This window comes from Dryobates pubescens, chromosome 16, assembly GCF_014839835.1.
Source record: "Dryobates pubescens isolate bDryPub1 chromosome 16, bDryPub1.pri, whole genome shotgun sequence".
NCBI classification, from domain to species: Eukaryota; Metazoa; Chordata; class Aves; order Piciformes; family Picidae; genus Dryobates; species Dryobates pubescens.
In genome coordinates, this window is record NC_071627.1 from 14,116,036 (window position 1) to 14,133,737 (window position 17,702).

General features: G+C 46.9%; 1 protein-coding gene across 1 annotated transcript; it reads right to left on the reverse strand.

Moving 5' to 3' along the window:
• Positions 1-2,558: 2,558 nt before the first annotated feature.
• Positions 2,559-11,453, reverse strand: GFRA3 (GDNF family receptor alpha 3). Its single transcript, XM_054168443.1, has 8 exons — positions 11,324-11,453; positions 8,366-8,641; positions 7,575-7,667; positions 6,821-7,166; positions 6,638-6,747; positions 5,468-5,602; positions 4,452-4,582; positions 2,559-4,178 (listed from the first exon to the last, which is right to left on the reverse strand). Exons 1-8 carry the CDS (start codon positions 11,364-11,366, stop codon positions 4,044-4,046), a joined length of 1,269 nt encoding a protein of 422 aa, XP_054024418.1. The 5' UTR covers positions 11,367-11,453; the 3' UTR covers positions 2,559-4,043.
• Between the last annotated feature and the right edge of the window lie 6,249 nt (positions 11,454-17,702).

Consider the following 17,702-nt stretch of genomic DNA (forward strand, 5'->3'; position numbering starts at 1 on the left):
CTTTCTCTTGTTACTGGAGACCCCAAAGACTCACTGAAATTGTTCTTTTTTTGTTTGTGCCTACCATTTTAGCAAACAGTGACTGGTGATTTTTAGGATGTATTATAAAAGCTGCTTTCATTCTTATTAGGTGCTGAATCTACAGTGTTGTCTTGTCAGCTCGCTGTTACCTTTTATTGTCAGCAGCTTTTAAGAGTCATGCCAGGGTTCTGTAGGCAGGAATCACTGTCTGAAGTCAAGGTTAGCTTTTCCTCATCTGTGATGCATATTGTGCCTGCTTTAAAAGGAAAACTGCAGTCACTTGATTCTTACTGAAACATGCCTTTGTTGGAGGCAGTGGGAATGGTTTTAATGAGGCAAGGACACAATAATTTTGAACTTCCAAATTTAAGGCCTATCTCTGGCATCACTTTGTGTGTGATCTCAGGCAAGAAATGTGTATTGCTTCTCACACTTGTCACACGAGAAACAACTTGTCAGCTCACTGCTGGAGAAGGACTGAATGAATGCCCTCTGTAAATGCCACATCAGGCCACAGTGAGGCATCTAAAGCTATTGTAGGAGTTCTAGAAGCTATATCTGAGGTACCTGACAGTGAGCAACGTCTGCAGAAGTTAAGATTGCTTTGTAAGAGATTCTGTCCAACTCTGTTCTTTGCATTTCTTTCCCATAATGCCTGCAGCAGTAGGAGGCAAGGAGGGCAGCTTCTGTTAAATGCAAAGGGAGGCAGAAGACTTTCTAGAATTGCAAGATAAATTTTATTAGCGAGACTTGTCTTTTTAACACTTTTAAAAATAATCTACATTACAAGTAGAAGGTTTGCTCCTTGTATATGCTTGCTGAGAGCTCACTGTTAAGACTGTCAGGATAGAGAATTTTAATTAGATTATTTTTGTATTTAGACCAAAGGTACTCGTGGGATGTTGTATTCCAGTTTCTGGGGAGCAGAAGCTGAGGAGTTGCTGTAAACTGCCTTGTAGTGTGGTTAGTAAGAACTGTTCTGGATGGGTTTAACTGCCAGTCTAGACATCAGTGGTGCCAACAGGCCTGAGCTGATACTGACATACTAATACTACTTTCTAGTAGTCACACATGCATGTCTGCTGTGTTGTTGAGTAACTGGCATTTGAGATCAGGGGTTACAAAAGTCTTAGTGCAAATGGGTTTGCACTGGTAGCAGTGTGAGTACCTGTGAGTGAGGTTTCCCCACTGAGAGGGGAATTCTGTTTGCAGTTACTGATGAACAAGCCCCAGAAGCAGCCATGTATGTAAAGGTGCACATGTACACGCAAAAGGAATACAGGACACTTGGAGGAAAACCCAAAATGACATAGTTTGCTTTAATTTCAATCTTGAGCAGGATTTGTCTGTCAGGCATTGTCCTATGGAATGCAGGTCTTGACAGGAGGCTGCAGTTGCAATCAATAACCTTAGAGGCTAAAGATCCACAGTGCCCTGAATACGAACAAAAAAATGCTAATACCTTTTTCCATATCAGTCTGTCTTCAAGCACAAAAGTTGGGGAAAGGGAAGGATGGCAGTGTACACGAGTGGAAGATGTGTGTGGTACAGATGGCACAGGGAAATCCACTCAATTATTATTGGAAATAGCCTCATCAACTTGTGGAACAGTGGAAAGAAAATGTTTTCTTCATCCCTGTCTCTCTTCACTAAATTCTGGAGATAACAGATGCTACCACACTACAGCCAAGAGTTTTGACACATTCCTAGTCCTATCATATGGAGAATGGTCTAAGGTAGATATTAGAATAGGGCAACATGGACTCTGTATTCATTAAAGAATGGTATCAAACATGTGGCTGTCCTGAGCCAACAGCAGGATTTCAGTAGGGAATGGGAAATACTATAATTTATGCTCCACTTTATTAAGAAGACATAATATTTCTTCCTACTGTATGGAAATATGATGTTGCTTCTCTGTACAGCAGAGGAGAGGGTTCTGAGCCATGCAGTGAATTCCTTGCCCTGCCTTGCCCAGGAGGTAGAGAAAGCTAGAATTTGAAATGGAAGTATTATCACTGCAGAAGGACAATTACTCTGATGCAGGAGATAATGTAAGATTCTGTAATAAGAAAGTGTCTGACAGTAGCTAGGAACCACAGTATCTTACCTATCTGGTGTCTCCCTAGCAACAGATAAAGCACAGGGTAAAAAGAAATACCCAGCTGTTCTGCATCTCTTGGGGCTGTAATATTATTTGGCTGGGTGTAACATTGTTCAGATCTGCTATAGCTCACAGGATGGGCAAGGGGCATCATGTGGTGCATGGAGGAGCTGCTCTGAGCTGGCTTTCCAGCTCTCCTGAAAGCACAGGCTGGCACAAGGCAGCTCTCGCACACAATTGATTGTGGACTATTAACCTATGCTCAGAAATCAATATTCACTTAACACCACATTTTAACAGGCAAATGCAGTACAAAATAACAGCAGTTACACAGTGCACATATTTACACTCAGAATAAACAGGTCATGAAATAAAGCTTGGCAGAGGAGGAGGTTGGGTAGGCAGCATGGAAGGGGACAATAACTTCAGAAGTACAATTAGTTGCAGCTCCCAGAGATTTTTGCAAGTGCCTTTGTGGTCAATACAGCTTCAATGAGCTATATGCATTCTCTAAGCATCACAAAGTTTTGTGCTTCGCTAGGCGAGACTAAATGTACTGGGGTTGAACACAGAATTTCATCTTAACCCACAAAACCCAAGTCTATTGCTAGCTGTGATAATGCTAATGCTAGCTGTGTGTTGCAAGGGACAACAGAAAGGAATACTACAAACTGTTTATAGTAGCATTGATCTGGGATAGTATTTTTCATAAAAGAATGTATTTGAAAAGGACACTGAAAGTACTTCAGAACTGGTGTTTCCCAGGGACTCCGTGTGTATGGTTATTGAGCTTTGCTTGCAACCTCTCCTGCAGCACAGACTTGTTTTAGGATGCCTTGACAGGCTTGAGGAGTGGACCCACATGAACCTCATGAAGGTGACAAGGCCATCTTGCACCAAGGCTGGGACAATCCCCAATATCAATATAGACTGAGCAGTGCCTGGATTGAGAGAAGTCCTGTGGAAAAGGGCTTGGGGGTACTGGTGAATGAAAAATGACATGTGAGCCAGCAATGTGCACTCACAGCCCAGGAAGCCATACCATATCCTTAGCTGCATAAAAAAGAAGTGTGGCCAGCAGGTTGAGAGAGGTGATTCTCCCCCTCTACCTTACCTGACCCCACCTGGAATCCTGCATCCAGCTTTGGCATGCTCAGAACAAGATGGACATGGATCTGTTAGAGTGGGTCCAGAGGAGGGCCACAAAAAGGTTCAGAGGGCTGGAACATATCTGCTATGAAGAAAGGCTGAGAGTTGGGGTTGTTCAACATGAAGAAGAGCAGGCCCTGTGGAGACCTCATTGAGGCCTTCCAATATATAAAGAGGGATAAGAAAGAGAGATTTTTTACCAGGTTCTGTAGACAGGACAAAAGGCAGTGGTTTTAAACTGAAAGAGGGTAGGTTTAGATTGGATGTAAGGAAGAAATTTTTTTACAGTGAGGGTGGTGAGACACTGAACAGATTGCCCAGGGAAGCTGTGGATGCTCCCTCCCTGGAAGTCTTCATGACCAGGTTGAATGGGGCCTTGAACACCCTGGTCTAGTGAAAGATGTCCCAGCCCAGAGCAGCAGGGTTGGAATGAGATTTTCTTTAAGGTCCATTCCAGCCCAAACCATTCTATGATTGTATGCTTGAGGAAGAGCTCAGACCTTTGTTTGAAATATCAGCCTGGCTGTTACCCAACATGCTAACATGGAAGAAGCATCTGTGGGCTCCTTATCTGCAGAGCACAACTAGTTGGGGCCAAGTGGGGTGCAAGTTGTGGGGAGGTTTTCAGTGACTGCTCTTCTGGGTTAAGGCTGTTCCATTCCTCTTTTCTGGAAGCCTTATGCTTCCCAAAGGTAAATCAGTAGTGGGAGGAGCCTGGATATGGAATCAGATCAGTAATGTGTGAAGGAAAGATGCCATTTATGCCAAGTTAATGCGAGCTCAGCAACAGGGGCAGGAAGAGAACCAGAGATGGCCAAGAAGCAGCAGCTCCAGAATATACAGAGGAGGCCATAGGCATGCTGCTGTGCTCGGAGATGTCTTGCTGTGTCTTCCCTTCATCCACCTAGGAAATCAAATGGAAGAATGGATCCCAGTTAGACATACCTGTGCTCAAGAGCCTCCAGTTCTGACCACTAATGTGAGACTATAGGAAGCTCCTGTGGCCAGGCAGCACAGCCTCCTGTTTCTGCTGGTCTCTGGAAGGAATAGCTCCATGTAAAGTAGTCCAGTGTTCTGCATGCATGTTGTGCACACATTTCCAGATCCAAGGGTTTTCAGCTACTGTCTCTATAACACTTGGCTCACTGCTTTGTGAAGGCAACAAAGCAAAGCATACCTGGGACATTTCTGAAGCAAGAGATGTGCTTGCACTGTCTCCCTGGAAGCTTATGGAAGATGAATAAAGTAAGTCTTCCAGTCTTTCTGGAGCTTCCTTCTTCAGGTGCATTTGAGACAAAATGGTATTTTCTGCAAACAGAAGTAAAGCAAGAGCCTTATTCTGCTTCTCTTTTGCACACCTCTGAGTCTGGTGAATAGAAGTCTGGGGGAGCTGTTTTGGGAAGCGCACTCAGAGGTTGTAGGAAGCAGATGCGGTGCCAATTTGCACCATACTTGAGGACCTTTGGGTGCCTTTGGAACTTTCCCAGCTGTCTGTTTTGTAAGGGGCAGGTACATAGTAGCTCAGATGAGACATTTAGATTGTAGGCATAGCTATAATGCTGGGTGCAAGGCTTTTCTATACCGCAGGAAATAGATTTAAATATTAATCATTTATCTAATGATGCTGGTTTCAGTTATATCCTTTGGAAGCTTTTGCAAACATGAAATATTTAAATCTTATTAAAGTCTGTTGCTAAAATGCTAGGGAGATAAAAGAAATGCAGATTTAGGATTACAGTTGCATGTAACAGGATTTTTGTAACAGTTATGCTGCTGAATCTGATAACAGTGGCTGTCAGGGCCCACTTAACCTTGACCAAATAAGTGAGGGCCAAAGGTGAGCATAGGAAAGGAGGGGGATGAAGCAAACTCAAATTCCATAATCCTGGTGCACTGATGTGGTTACTCAGCAACCTATGGATGCCACACGTCTGACCTCCCACTGTGAGTTTTTTGCAGCCCCTTTATTTGACTGCTGTTTGGAAATGGCTTCATGATTTTTGAGATGAACAGAAGTGTTGCCAAAGGATACAGAAACACTTCTATGAGCAGATCCAGGCTGGTGCCATAGGTTGGGTAGCAGAAGAAGATAGAACTATACACAACAGTAGTGTGCTGTAGGACCTTGAAATCAAAAGAATTTGAATGTCCCTGTGCTGAGCTGTTTGGTTTTGTGGCATGACTGATGCTTACCAAGGCATTTGTTGCTCTCAAACATGCCGAGTATCTGGTCACACTTCTCCTTCTGGTTGCCGCTGCTCTCACAGGTGCACCACAGGGAGATGTCCACACTGGAGTTGCTGATATAGTTGGGTGTCATGGGTGTGCCTGTCCCAAACCCCCAGAAACTAGAATCAGGATTTACTTTGCCAAATGAAAGAAGCCTCATGAGTCCTGTGATAGTGAATGGAATGCTGTCCTGGAGGGAGAAGCCCTCCACTGTGGTATGTGTGTTACCTAGGAGAGGTCAGGAGCCCCTGTGAGATGACCTAGGCCTGGGCTGTGAGAAAGTGTGAAAGTGGCTACCCCTAACTTAGGAAATCTGGTGGGGAGGTGTACTGGTAAACGAGGCTGGTACAAGCATTGGATTGAAGGATGTGAAGCACCTGCAGGGACTCTACTGTGGTACAGATGGAAGCTCTTTCTTCTTGTGTAGCTGGCAGCACTGTGAGGCCACCTGCGTTGTGTAGAACAAGTGCTGCTGACCTGCAGTGTGCCCTTCAGCTGGAGTTCATTTAGCACAGAACCAGCAAAGACATCTGAAAAACTGGAAGGTACAGTCTAGATTTACAGCTTCTGAGATACTGCTGCTCTTTACAGCTCCTCGTCTGAGCCACTCTGAAAGTGTTTTTAGCAGGTTGGTGGTGTATGCCTAAGACCAACACCTGGTAGTGCCATGTTTTGGCTGGCTCTGAGAAAATAGTGTACAACACTAAGAAACCATCATGAGTCTAAAAGGCAGGCACCGAGGGAACATCACATTTAATCAGTGCTGTGATGGAATCTAACCCCTGCAGTAGGAATGACTGAGTTCACACAAGCTCATGAGCTGTTCTGGTCAGGCATTTAGAGCTCCATGCACCAGATGATAATGCAAACAGGTATTCAGAAACCTCAGGCAAGTGCTGCCAATTTGACAGTAGAGGATGGGACAAAGTAGAGCTGTGGAAGAGCTCTCATTGGACTGCATTTACCTGAGAAGCAAGAAGGAGCACCAGCATCAATTGAACTATGGCTTGTTTATAAGTATGCTGAATGCTGTCTCCAGCAGGAGAGCAAGATGGTCCTTCACAGCATCAGTGTGTGCCTGGAAGTTTGTGGCCTCAAAGTATCCAGCCTGTATGCTGCTGTGGTATCACTTACCAATCATCCCCATGTAAGCCTGCAGGCATGCAGCGTGGTTGTGCTGAGAGCAACCATCTGGAGACATGTCTGTAGGTTGACAGTTTTGCTGGAAGTCAGCCAGTCGGGATCTGTAGGAAGGAAAATGAGACTGTCAGTGCCTATGCTGTTCTTGTCTCTAATGTCCACTGCTGATGGACCTACTTGCAGATATGGTCTTCTAAGCAGGAGTCCAGAAGCCAGAGGCAGTTTGGTTTGGTGTTATAGTGGAAGGAACACTCAGGAACAATAGTTTTCCGGCGTCGTTCTCCACAAAGTTCATCCTGACACGGGCAGAATAAGATCCTTTTGGTGAAATCCTCAGGGACTTTCTCAAAGAAATTCCTGAGCCCTTTGTGGCATTTGCGACGGTCACACATGTCCTCGCTTCCCGCTCCCCTGGTGCAGATGGAGGCGTAGTCGGTGCGATGACGGACGCACTTCTTGCTCAGATTACAGACGTGAGTTGCTTTCAGGCATGGATTTGTTGCATCTCCTGCTAACCGTGAGCCTGCAAACCAAAAGAAACTCAGAACAAGTGAAGCAAGCCTCCAGAGGCGATTCTGTGTGGAAATGGAAGTAGGACCATCCTTACTTGATGGTCAGACTGGCAACATGGAAAAGAACAAAGTATGCCTGTATGACACAGAAGTCAGACTAGCTACAGAATGGTATCTGCTATTGGTTTGTGTTAGGGTGTTTGTTTCAGAGTGCATCATTGGGGGTTATTCCCTGTTCCATGGCCTTGGACCTGTGGCTATATTTACACTTGGTAGCAGGGACAAATTTAGGCAAGTATCCAAAGCATGTTTTCCTCTGATTAAAAAGGCCATTACCCCAAATTGTTCTTCATAATTTTCAGCCCCTGAAGAGATAAAGACAGGGCAGCATTATGTCCTGTAACTATTACAATCCTTACCTGATAACACGGCTGCCACTTTATTATAATCTGTCTTCCAATGTTCCTCATTTGCTGAATTCTCATAGGGAGAGGTCTCCAAATTGAAATAACCTAGACAAGATACAAGATAATTTATGCAGTGGGAGAAAAGCTTTTTGACCAGCCCTTTTGTTGAACTGATTTTTTTTCTGTATTTGTGTCTGACTGCTTCCTCAGAATGGAGTTCAGAGATGCTCTGTCTTGCTCAAATCCAAATGCCAGGAGTTGTTCTGGTGGAGAGGCAGAGGTGTTACTGTGTAAAAGCAGCATGAGGCTTTGTCATTGGATTTTCTCTGGCTGGAACTTGGTTTGTGTTGTAATTTGGGGCTTTTTCTCAAATTTACTTGTGAGATATGCAGCTCAGGTGGTCTTTGGTGGGAGGCCAAGTAGAAGCATCCCACTGGAGATGGAAAGGAGCGGCATGCTCAAGGATGCCATCAGTGTGTATCGTAATCACACATCTGCTTTCCGTGATGGACAGACGTGACCATTTTGAGGTGATTTTCACAGCGGTCTACCCTCACAGCACTAAATCTAACTGCCTCTGAGTAGCTGTCGTTGTCTCTTAGGGTCCCTGGTGCTTTTGAAGGGCTGGTCCTGAGCAGAGCAGCTTTCTCTGCTTATCAAACAGAGCAGTAATGAGTTATCTTCACTAGATGTGGTTGCAAAGCAATACCTGCAGTGCTGGAAACTGGCCTTCCACAGATGTTTTCAGACATGGGGCAGGGGTGAGCCTTACTAGTACCCTGTGAACTATTATTTCATCTCACCATCTGCCATGCTGGCGTGAACGGTCCAGAACACACGTAAGCAGTGCTCCTGCCTCTTCATGCGCCGCTGGCACTTGCAGTGCAGCAAAGAGCTGTTCCCGAGGTCCAGCTCTGCATTCAGACACCTGACCCTGCTGTCGTGATCCAGAGGGAGGACGCGGGTCTTAGCCAGGGCACACTGCTCCAGGGTCCTGTAGGTGGCATTGCAGGTGGAATTCGAGAGGCACAGCTGTTCTGCTGCTATGCAGTCGCTTCTCGGCGGGGCCAGAAGGGCTCCTGGTCAAGTAGGGAAGAGATGTCAATCAGACCAATGCCACACAAGCAACTTGTCATTGTTCTGTAGTCAGCCTACATTCTCCTCTTAAGATGCAGAACTGATGTGGGTCCTTCACGGAAAGGAGTAAGGAATTAGAGATGTCTCCATTTAGAAACAAAAGGATGAGTATTAATGTATGAAAGAGGGAACAAAAGGTTAAAGGAAAGTCTCAAATATATATTTGTTTAATAAAAACCTTTTTTGTCACCCTTAACTCTTTCAGCTTGGCCAGGTTCAGGGGTGGCTGTGTATTTTATGGAGTAGTGAATCCCTGTGGAAACCTTGGGGCTGCAGAGGCCTGCTTTGAAGTAGCTTTTCCATCTGGGTAATGAAAACCGCAGTGCAATAAGCACATCTAACACTGTGCTGTGAGTCAGTGCTGATGCCACTGCTAAAGTGTACACTGGTCATTAAGAGATGTAGTGAGAAAGCCATTTGGAGGCTGTGAAAACAACTGCTTTACTGAGCTTGGAAACTTAAGAATGACTTTTTGTTTTTCATAACAGAATAAGTCCTTAACATAAAGTGCAAATAATTTCATACAGAAGGGCTGATATTCAGTCCATTTGAGTATATAGAACCCACTCTCTGAAATTCCTGACAAAAATGCTGGGGTGCAGTCCTGGCCTTCCAGCTGACTGTGAACTGTGACTATGTCTCTGTATGTGTATTTGCACAACACATGCATTGATTATATATACACATGCATGCACCATCTTATGTGGAAGTATTAAATAGTCTAAATCTAACAATATAATCTTAAAAATTAGACATTTATCCAGCTTTAAAATTATTTCTATAAGGACTATTGTCTCCTGAGGTTAATACTGGGGTGATACCTAGTGTTATCTTGTCACAGGAAGATGAATTCAAACTGTAATCTTTCTTCATTTCTATAGTATATCAATCTGTACAAGTACAGTGAGGACCCAGGACAAAAAATGATATACAAGCTAGTAGGTTTCTTCTCTCAAACTTTGTAATGTTCCTAAAGCCCAGTAACACTATCTAGGTGTCTCTGTCTCACTTGCACAAATGTCTGTTTTTCTAGCAACCTGCAGTACCTTGTTGTTGATCTGGCTGTTTGGTAGAGGCTGTGACATGCACAGCCCCCTGAAGAGCAGATCTCTCATCAGAAATGCTCTGTGCCTAGCCCAGTGGGTTTTGGTTAGGCACTACATCTAGGCTCAAACTTATTGAACATTCCGAGTGTGCAGAATGCTGCAGCCAATGCAGTCCCAATAGTCAATCAATCCATTCTGTCCTGTAGCTTTAGGAACCCTAAATGAAGTGAATTGACCTACGCTAGACCAAAAACTATCTCCCCCAGGATCCCATCTCTAATAGTGGCTTGCAGCAGCTGTTTTAGGAAGTTCATAAAACGACAGGATGCACTTTCGAAGACTTAAGAATCTGCTCAACAAGCACCTGAGCTTAAAGTAACATTTTAAAAACTCAAGTGATATGGTAATTGCCAGGACAGAGCTGGGTGTAAGTGGATGGACTGTGTATCTACCACAGGCCTATGCTAGATGCTCCAGGTGAAGCTGCTGTAAACCTCAAATTTAAACCATTTCTCCTCCACAGATATCACTTAAAAGAGATGCATTGTACTAAGTCCTAATACTTGTTGTGATGTTTCAGTTTTTTAAAACCTTGTCTTAGCATTCCAGATAACAAAGTGAAAGAATGAGAAAGAAAATTCTTTCCCAGACCTATGTATGGCCTGGGTTGCAGCACATGCAAGTGTGGAGTGAAAGTCCTTTCTGTAGCTTAAAAATAAAAGGTAATAATCAATTCGGACTATTCAGTGCAAAAGCCCATTTTAATAGCAGTTGTGATATCTAGAAGCTGCAGCTTCTTTTGGGTGTAAAGCACTCACATCCCACAGCTAGGGTCTAGGAAAAGCAGTTTGGTAATTTCAGTATTTCCAGTAACATCAGCCGTGAAGGCTTCACCAGAGATGAACTGGAACGAGGAATCATTGCCACCCTCGGCTCCTGTGACTCTGCAGCAGAACGCAGAACGCGTCTCTGCAGGAGCTCCACGATTCGCAAGCAGCCCCATCTCAGAAACTACCGGCCGAGGGGAACTCCAGAGGGAGGGGAACGCGCGGAGTGTAGGTGTCCAAACAAGCCCCCAATCAGGGTCTGTGTGAGCGGCACAGCGAGGCTCTGCTGGGGCGCTCGCTAGATACCTCCCCTGCAGCACCGAGCGATCGTCTCCGGACTCGGGGCTCCGGCCAGGGTGCTGCACGCAAGAGGAGCCGGGCGCCTAGCCCAGCCTCCGGGACAGCTGTTGCCCACCGAGCCTCCCTCCAGGTTGGTCACAGCCAGGATTTGGTTCGCGTTTCGGGTCAAAAGAGGAGCTCGCTTTTCCCTCTTTGAGAAGCGGGATCTTCCCCTCCGCCTGCTCTTGGGGCGGAGGGACGCCCGCTGGAGCCTGTGGCCGGGGAAGAAAGAGACGGGCAGCGGCCGGGAGCCCCGAACTCGATCCGTATCCCACTCGCCGCCCGCCGGGAGAAGGAGGGAGACGCGCCGGCCAGCCCTGCCCTGCCCTGCCCTGCCCTGCCCTGCCCTGCCCTGCCCTGCCCTGCCCGGCGCCCGCCCCGTCCCGCCGCCCCGCGCTCCGTGCGCTGTTACCGGCTCGGAAGAGGAGCAGCCCCAGAAACAGGGAGAGCCCCATGCTGGAGCCCGACACCAGCGGTCGGCTGCTTTGAGCTGCGAAGCCGCAGCTCACATGCTTCACCCTGCCCACCGCCGTCTGAGCGACCACCCCCGCTCCCTGCGGTCTGCTCGGTACGGCACTGCCCCGACCGGCGAGCACCGCCCCACGGCGCGGCCCGCCCCGGGACCCGGCCCGATCCGGGGGGCGGTGCTGCCCGCGGGGCGCCCCGCCCGCGGGGTCGTTGCCGCGTCCGGAGACGGTGCGGCTGTCCCAGAGCGATCTCCGGGACGGGCCGGGCGGGACGGGACCAGCTGCTCAGGCAGGATTTGCGGGGACGTTGCAAGAAGAGCGTCTGGGGAGGCTACATTTTTTGTGTAAGGTGGACAGCACATCGTGCCCTCGAGAGCAAAGCCGGGACTGCCTAGTGCGGAGCACCTGCCGGGGTGTCCTTCGGCAAAACAAAGGCAGTTTCGGAGGGAGCGTTCTTGGAGAGGACGGATTCCGACGGTCTTTGATAGTGCTTTGGTCTGCAGGATGAGCGAGTTTCTGGCTCCTTCCTGTTGACTTTGTTTTAGAGTCTCACTGAGTCTCTTACCTGTTTCTGGCTCTGCCTTCACTTAACTGTTTGTGTCCACGCTAAAGGTGGCACTGCTGGGACGCCGCCTGGCCAGAGGCAGCCGTGCTGTTTTGTGGACAGATCCTTGCTTTTAGTTTGCACCCTCGGTCAAATTAAGTAATGTGAAAATGTGTCAGTCCAACACACGCACGTCAAACATCAAAAGGAAACAAGGCAAACCTGATGCAGGTCGATTGTTTGCACAGGGCAAAGCCCCGGCCCGAGAAGCCCCGCGGACATGGCAGGGGTTGTGCGAGCAGACGAACTGTTCACAACCCCACTCAGCGGTGCTCTCCTCTTTGGGCTTTGAATAAGATCAGTCCTGCCATTGCGAGGACCTGCTGTGAGTGCTTTCTGAATGTGAACAAGTTGTCCACAAACACTGGAGGCTCTTAAGCTCATGCCTAAGGAGGAGACAAAAATATTTCTCACTATAGCTCAAGATCTAGTCAAAGTCTAATAGTTGCAGGAGCTTAAGGAAAGGGTTGAATTGGATGGAGCCTTTTAACTTCATAATGAATTGTTTGCAGCTACCATTCAGGAGGAGGAAACAGTAAAATAAGACTGAAGAAAAACCAGGAACAAAGAGGTTTACTTACAATGCTGACATGAAAAAGCAAGAAGTGGCTTGGTCTATGAACTCCTCTGTGTTTTTCTGTGAGGAATGCTGAGAATAAACAAGTGTCTGACAGTTTTTAATTGTGATCTCAGTTATCACTGTGGCACAGTAGAGACCTGTTTGCATGATTACTGTGGCTGCAATATTAATACAACAACAACAGTCAGGAAAAGAGAGCTTTCTGTGTCATGCCTTTGGTTTGAGACTATCCTTGGTTTGAGACTGTAGGAGGATAATTTCTGAGCAATTTGAGTGATTGCTAAAAGGAAACTGGGCACTCCTGTTTGTGTTCTGGCTGCCTAACAGTAAAACCAAGCAGTCAGCCAGTACTTGGCAGTAGATTACAACTGCCCAGATACCACTCATCACAGAGTAATGGCACAGAGATTTTGTGGAACATGTTACTGGCTTTCTTTTTACAGAAGATGCTGACAACCACAGGAGGGGAAGTTCTGCTAGACCTGATTGTAGCTGACAGGCACGGCTTTTGGAGAGTATTAATATATTAAGCAAGGTGGATGGCAGTGGCTGTCAGTCTGTGATCCTCAGTCTGTTGTTTCTGTTTTGCTGGCTTTACTGTTTTCCTGAGCAAAACCAGATTCCAGTAAACTCAGTGATCTCACATAGGAGAAAACCCTGGAGAAGAAAAAACTGTATTCCTTGAAAAAGGAGAGAATATAAACAATTAATTTCAAGCTCTAGGAAAATTCTGGAATCATATATAATCTGTTAATGTGTGAAAAAATAACAGGCTTGCTATTTGTCCCCCAGATGAGTTTGTCAAGACCAGATTTTTTTTAACATTATTTTTTATTTATTTATTTTTTTCCTTACAACAGAATAACAACTTTTGTGAGGAGGGAAGAAAAAGAAGAGTTCATAAATACTGGGGATCTTTAAGACCAGCTCTGGAAAGGTCAGTCCAGCTTAGTGTGAGAAAAGAGTTTATAGGATTTTTCAAATTTCTTTCCAGACTGTTGGTTTTTTTTTCTGATTCTGTGATGATAATCTTCACCCAAAGCCTACTGAAATGATTCATTAACTGAACTTTGAATTCTGCTCTCCAGCAAATCAGAAGAGAAAATTCTTCCTCCCACGTTAAAGCTGAATGCTGCCGTCAGTTTTCAGGTTGCCTTGGCAAGTGGCCCCACAGAGGAACCCTGACAATGTCTGGGGAAGGGCTGGCAAGTTCAGTGGTCAGCACAGGCCAAGGCTACAGCGGGAAGGTCCCTTCCTTGACTTTGGCATACTGCTGTCTGTGCCTGAGGCTTGCAGCATGTGAGGTTCTGTGGTTATTCCCAGCTCCCCACACGTGCAGAGCAGCACTATAACCTCGTTACAGGTCTCAGAGAATTGGGTAATTACCAGTCTCTCATGACCAGAGCTTTCATCACTCTTTCCATTTGACATTGTATAGGCCAGCTCTGACCTATGGGGGTCATCTACCAGTGTAATATAGAATATCTTAGGAATCAGTTTCTCTAATTCTGGGCCGGGTCCAGGCCTTTGACCTTATCAAACAGCTGCAGAAACAGTGATCAACTCTGATCTCATTTGCTCAGCTTTTAGCACCAGTTCCATGGGTTCTGTTATCTTTATTACTCTTTGCACATTTATCCTCTAACTGGGGTTAGTGATGTTAGCAGGTCCTGTGATGAAATAGGTAGATCCCTACAGTATCTGTAGGAGGATTGTTTCCTCTTTCATTCAAATCAACAGCAATGGACAGTCCTCTCCATTACTGGGGAAACCTTTAGAACAGAGCACAAACCATCTCTGAAATAACTGAATATCACTGTATGAAAGCAAGCAGCATCTCTGGTGGTGTGCTAGGCATTTCTTTTCTGCACCTGTGGCTGACAGCCAGTAAAGAGTGGGCTTGACCAAGCATGTATTTGGCTTGCAGCATTTGCTGAGTTACTTAGTTGTACATTATTTTGTGTAGTGTCAGTCTTACGAGGATTACAGCACACTGCTGCTTTGCTGCTGCTCCGAGGACTTGATCACCCCAACCCTTCTTGAGTCACACCAGAGCATGTTGGTGTGCAGCCAAAGCGATGCTGGGGGCCTGGGCAGCTGCGCCGGGGCCATTTGTGAGGAGCACTCAGAGCACCGCTGCAGGAGGCAGCACAGCAGGGCTGTGCAAACACTTCTCTGCCTGGGCTAATATTGACAGCACCGTGCTGCTCTTTACAGGGCCAGAGACAGACAACAGACACTCACAGCTCATATTAACACCTGTACACTACAGAAATATTAACCTAATGCAAACAGCCCAGCAGAAGTTAATGTCTACATTCACGGAAAACCAAATAAAAACCTCTTTTAATTGCCTGAGTGCCCTGTTTAGCTCTGGCTGCTCATTGGCAAAGAAGTTTCAGGGGTTTGACATCCATATCAGCCTCCCATAGGTTTCTGCTTCAGTATTTGGCCACTTCTGGCTCAGTTTTATTCTTTTGTTCTGATGAAAATAGAAAAGCTGCTCTTGCATTTTAGCCTTGGTGTGGTTTACAGCAGGAAGATCAGAGACGTTTAGCTGTCTTTCTGTCTAGGTAAAAAGCTATCCAGAGATAGACTCTAACTTTGTCTTTCCTTTTTAAAATACGTAATTTTTCTTCAGAGCTGTTCATCACTTGGAAAACTTCTGAATTTGTCATCAAAGCACATGTGCTGCCTTGATTAGTTGGTGGGACAGCACTTAAGGAGTCTCTAACCCAAAACCTGTGCCCTAGGCTGTTCTACCACCAACATGGGAGTGTCACCTGGGGCTTTTTTGACAAGTTTGGGTACAGACTCCAACACATCTCTGAATAGTCTGTTCTAGCACTACACCAGCTTCTTGGAGAAAAAGGTTTTCATAATACAGATAGAAATTGTGGCCATCATCACTTTTTGTATCACCTGCCATTGCCAATGTGAGTTTGGGTTTGTTGCCTTTGCAACTCACCTTCAAGGCTCATAGGCTCATAATAGATCACTTCTGAAACTCCTCTTTGACAAGCAAACAAGCTCAGCTCTGTTAACTTCTTTGTATGTCAAATGCTACCATCTTGGTAGCCATCCAGTGAACTTTCTCATGTTCCTCCACATCCCTCTTGAAATTCAGGGGTGGGGAACTAGGAATAGCAGTCATGGTGTGGCCACACCATTGCTAAGGAGACAGGAGTAACTTCATTGAGTCTCTGGCCATGTTCTTCCTAAAACAGTGTGGTGTATGACTTGTCTTATTCAGGATCAGAGCTTACTAGTATCCATAGCAACTCCCAGGCCCTTTCAGTGGGGCTTCTCAGCCAGTCAGTCCCCAGCTGGAACAGATGCCTGGGGTCACTCTGTTCTGTCACAGAACCTGAGTCTCCTTCCTAAACTTCACAAAGTGCCTGTTGCTTCAGTTCTCTCATTTCTCAGTCCCTGTGGTTTGAAGCTTTGTTGTTCAGCATGTTAATTACTCACCCTAAATAGTTATCATAGTAAATCTACTGGTTCCTTTTTTTCCTGTAGGATTACAATACAACACAGTAGTTTTTTATTTGAATCACTCCTGCACTCTCCTCTTTGCTTGTTAAAGAGATGGGCACATGGCAGGGCAGCAGCACAGGGGCTGTTTACTTTATGTCTTATCAGCAGCCCTAGGTGCTTTAGAGACTACTAGAAAAGACCCAGGTACGAGCCACTCCCACATGGCAGGACTTTGGACTGAAGCACAGAGCTGCAGTGTTCAGATGGATGAGGCTTTCTCGACTAGTTCTGCCCCTGGCAACATGGTTTCTAGGATTTTCAAATTCTTTGTCCTCAGAAAAACCTTCTCTTCACTCCTGCTCTTTCTAAGCATCCAACAAAGTACTTGCCTTTGGAGCTATCAGCAAGACACATTGGCAGTCCAAGAAGTTACCTCACTAGGAGAGGTTCTTACAGAGTTTTGTATATAGTGCTGAGTGTCAGTCAGCATGAACACAAAGGAAGACTGCACATGCCATAAGCAGTTGTGCTCTAGAATGAAGGCTGTGTGGCTAACAGGTGGGGCTTGCCTCAGATTCTGCATGCAAGCCAAATGGGTAAGGCTGTCCAGCAGCTTTTAGTAGCAGAATATAGACACTGTTGTGGCAGGGCTTTTTTAATTTCACCATTTCATGCTGAAGGGAAGCAGTGCTGGTAGCTGAGGCATTGTTGCAGGTCTGCTCAAGTACCTCTTTTACCCCAACAATGGAAGGGGTAGCTTAGTCCCTAGGGCCCTGCTCAGTGGCAAGGGGCACCACTAGGGAGGCAGGAGAGCTTAGAGTAATACAGAGTACAGCACCAGCTGGTTTTGATGACCACACACACAGAAGGGCTATTGTTCTGGAGTCTGTAGTCCACTTAATGCCCTGGTATGAAAAAAAATCCCCTTATGCAGGCCTAGGAACACTCGATGCTCTGCAGGGCTCTCTAGTTTCTGCCTGAGCCACTCAAAAGACAGCAGTGTCCCAATCTGCGGAGGGCAGTGGGCTGCAGCAGGAGTGCCACCTGCTGGGACCCATCCCCACAGGCCCTGGGCAGAGCCCCCGGCACTGCCGGGCACCTCAGCTCTCGCAAGGAGGCGTGCCCAGAACGCACCGCTAGGGCTATGCCTTCTAAAGGCAGGCAGAAGCTATGCCGCTTCTCTCGCTTCTGTGAGCGTCGTGCTTGTTTGTAAGGAACTCTGGGGCTGAAGGCCACCGCGATCAACTTCCCTACGGGCCGGGGGTCCGAGAGGCCTCTCCTCGGAGTTTGTGGTTCTAATCCCCACCCCGCATTCGCGCACCCCGAAGGGCCCGGTAGCGCTGGCCGAGCCCCTGCCTGCTGAGGGGGCCCAGGCAGTCCGGAGGCCGCGCAGCTACCCTACTTCCTTGCTGCCCGGCGATCCTGGGCGCCGGTTTCCGGCCCGCAAGTGCACACCCCTCCCGTAACACCCGGACGGCCCGGGGCGCGCTAGGGACCAGCAGCTCGCAAGAAGACCGAGAGGCCCCGGAGCAGCAGCGATAATACCCGCCCGTCTTTGCTCTGCTCTTACCCGCGGGACCCCACTCGCCGCCTCCCCCCAGAGGTTTGTGGGGCGGTTCGGAGCGGCAGCGGCGCGGACGGAAACGGAAGCGGGCGGCGGCCC

What these genes read in the sequence shown, in the direction of transcription:
- GFRA3 (XM_054168443.1), bottom strand. Translation starts at nt 11,366, where the DNA reads ATGGGGCTCTCCCTGTTTCTGGGGCTGCTCCTCTTCCGAGCCG. An exon ending in GCTGCTCCTCTTCCGAGCCG is followed by an intron (nt 8,642 to 11,323) that starts GTAACAGCGCAC and finishes CTACTTGACCAG; the next exon opens with GAGCCCTTCTGGCCCCGCCG. An exon ending in TTGCTTCAGAAATGTCCCAG is followed by an intron (nt 4,179 to 4,451) that starts GTATGCTTTGCT and finishes TTGATTTCCTAG; the next exon opens with GTGGATGAAGGGAAGACACA.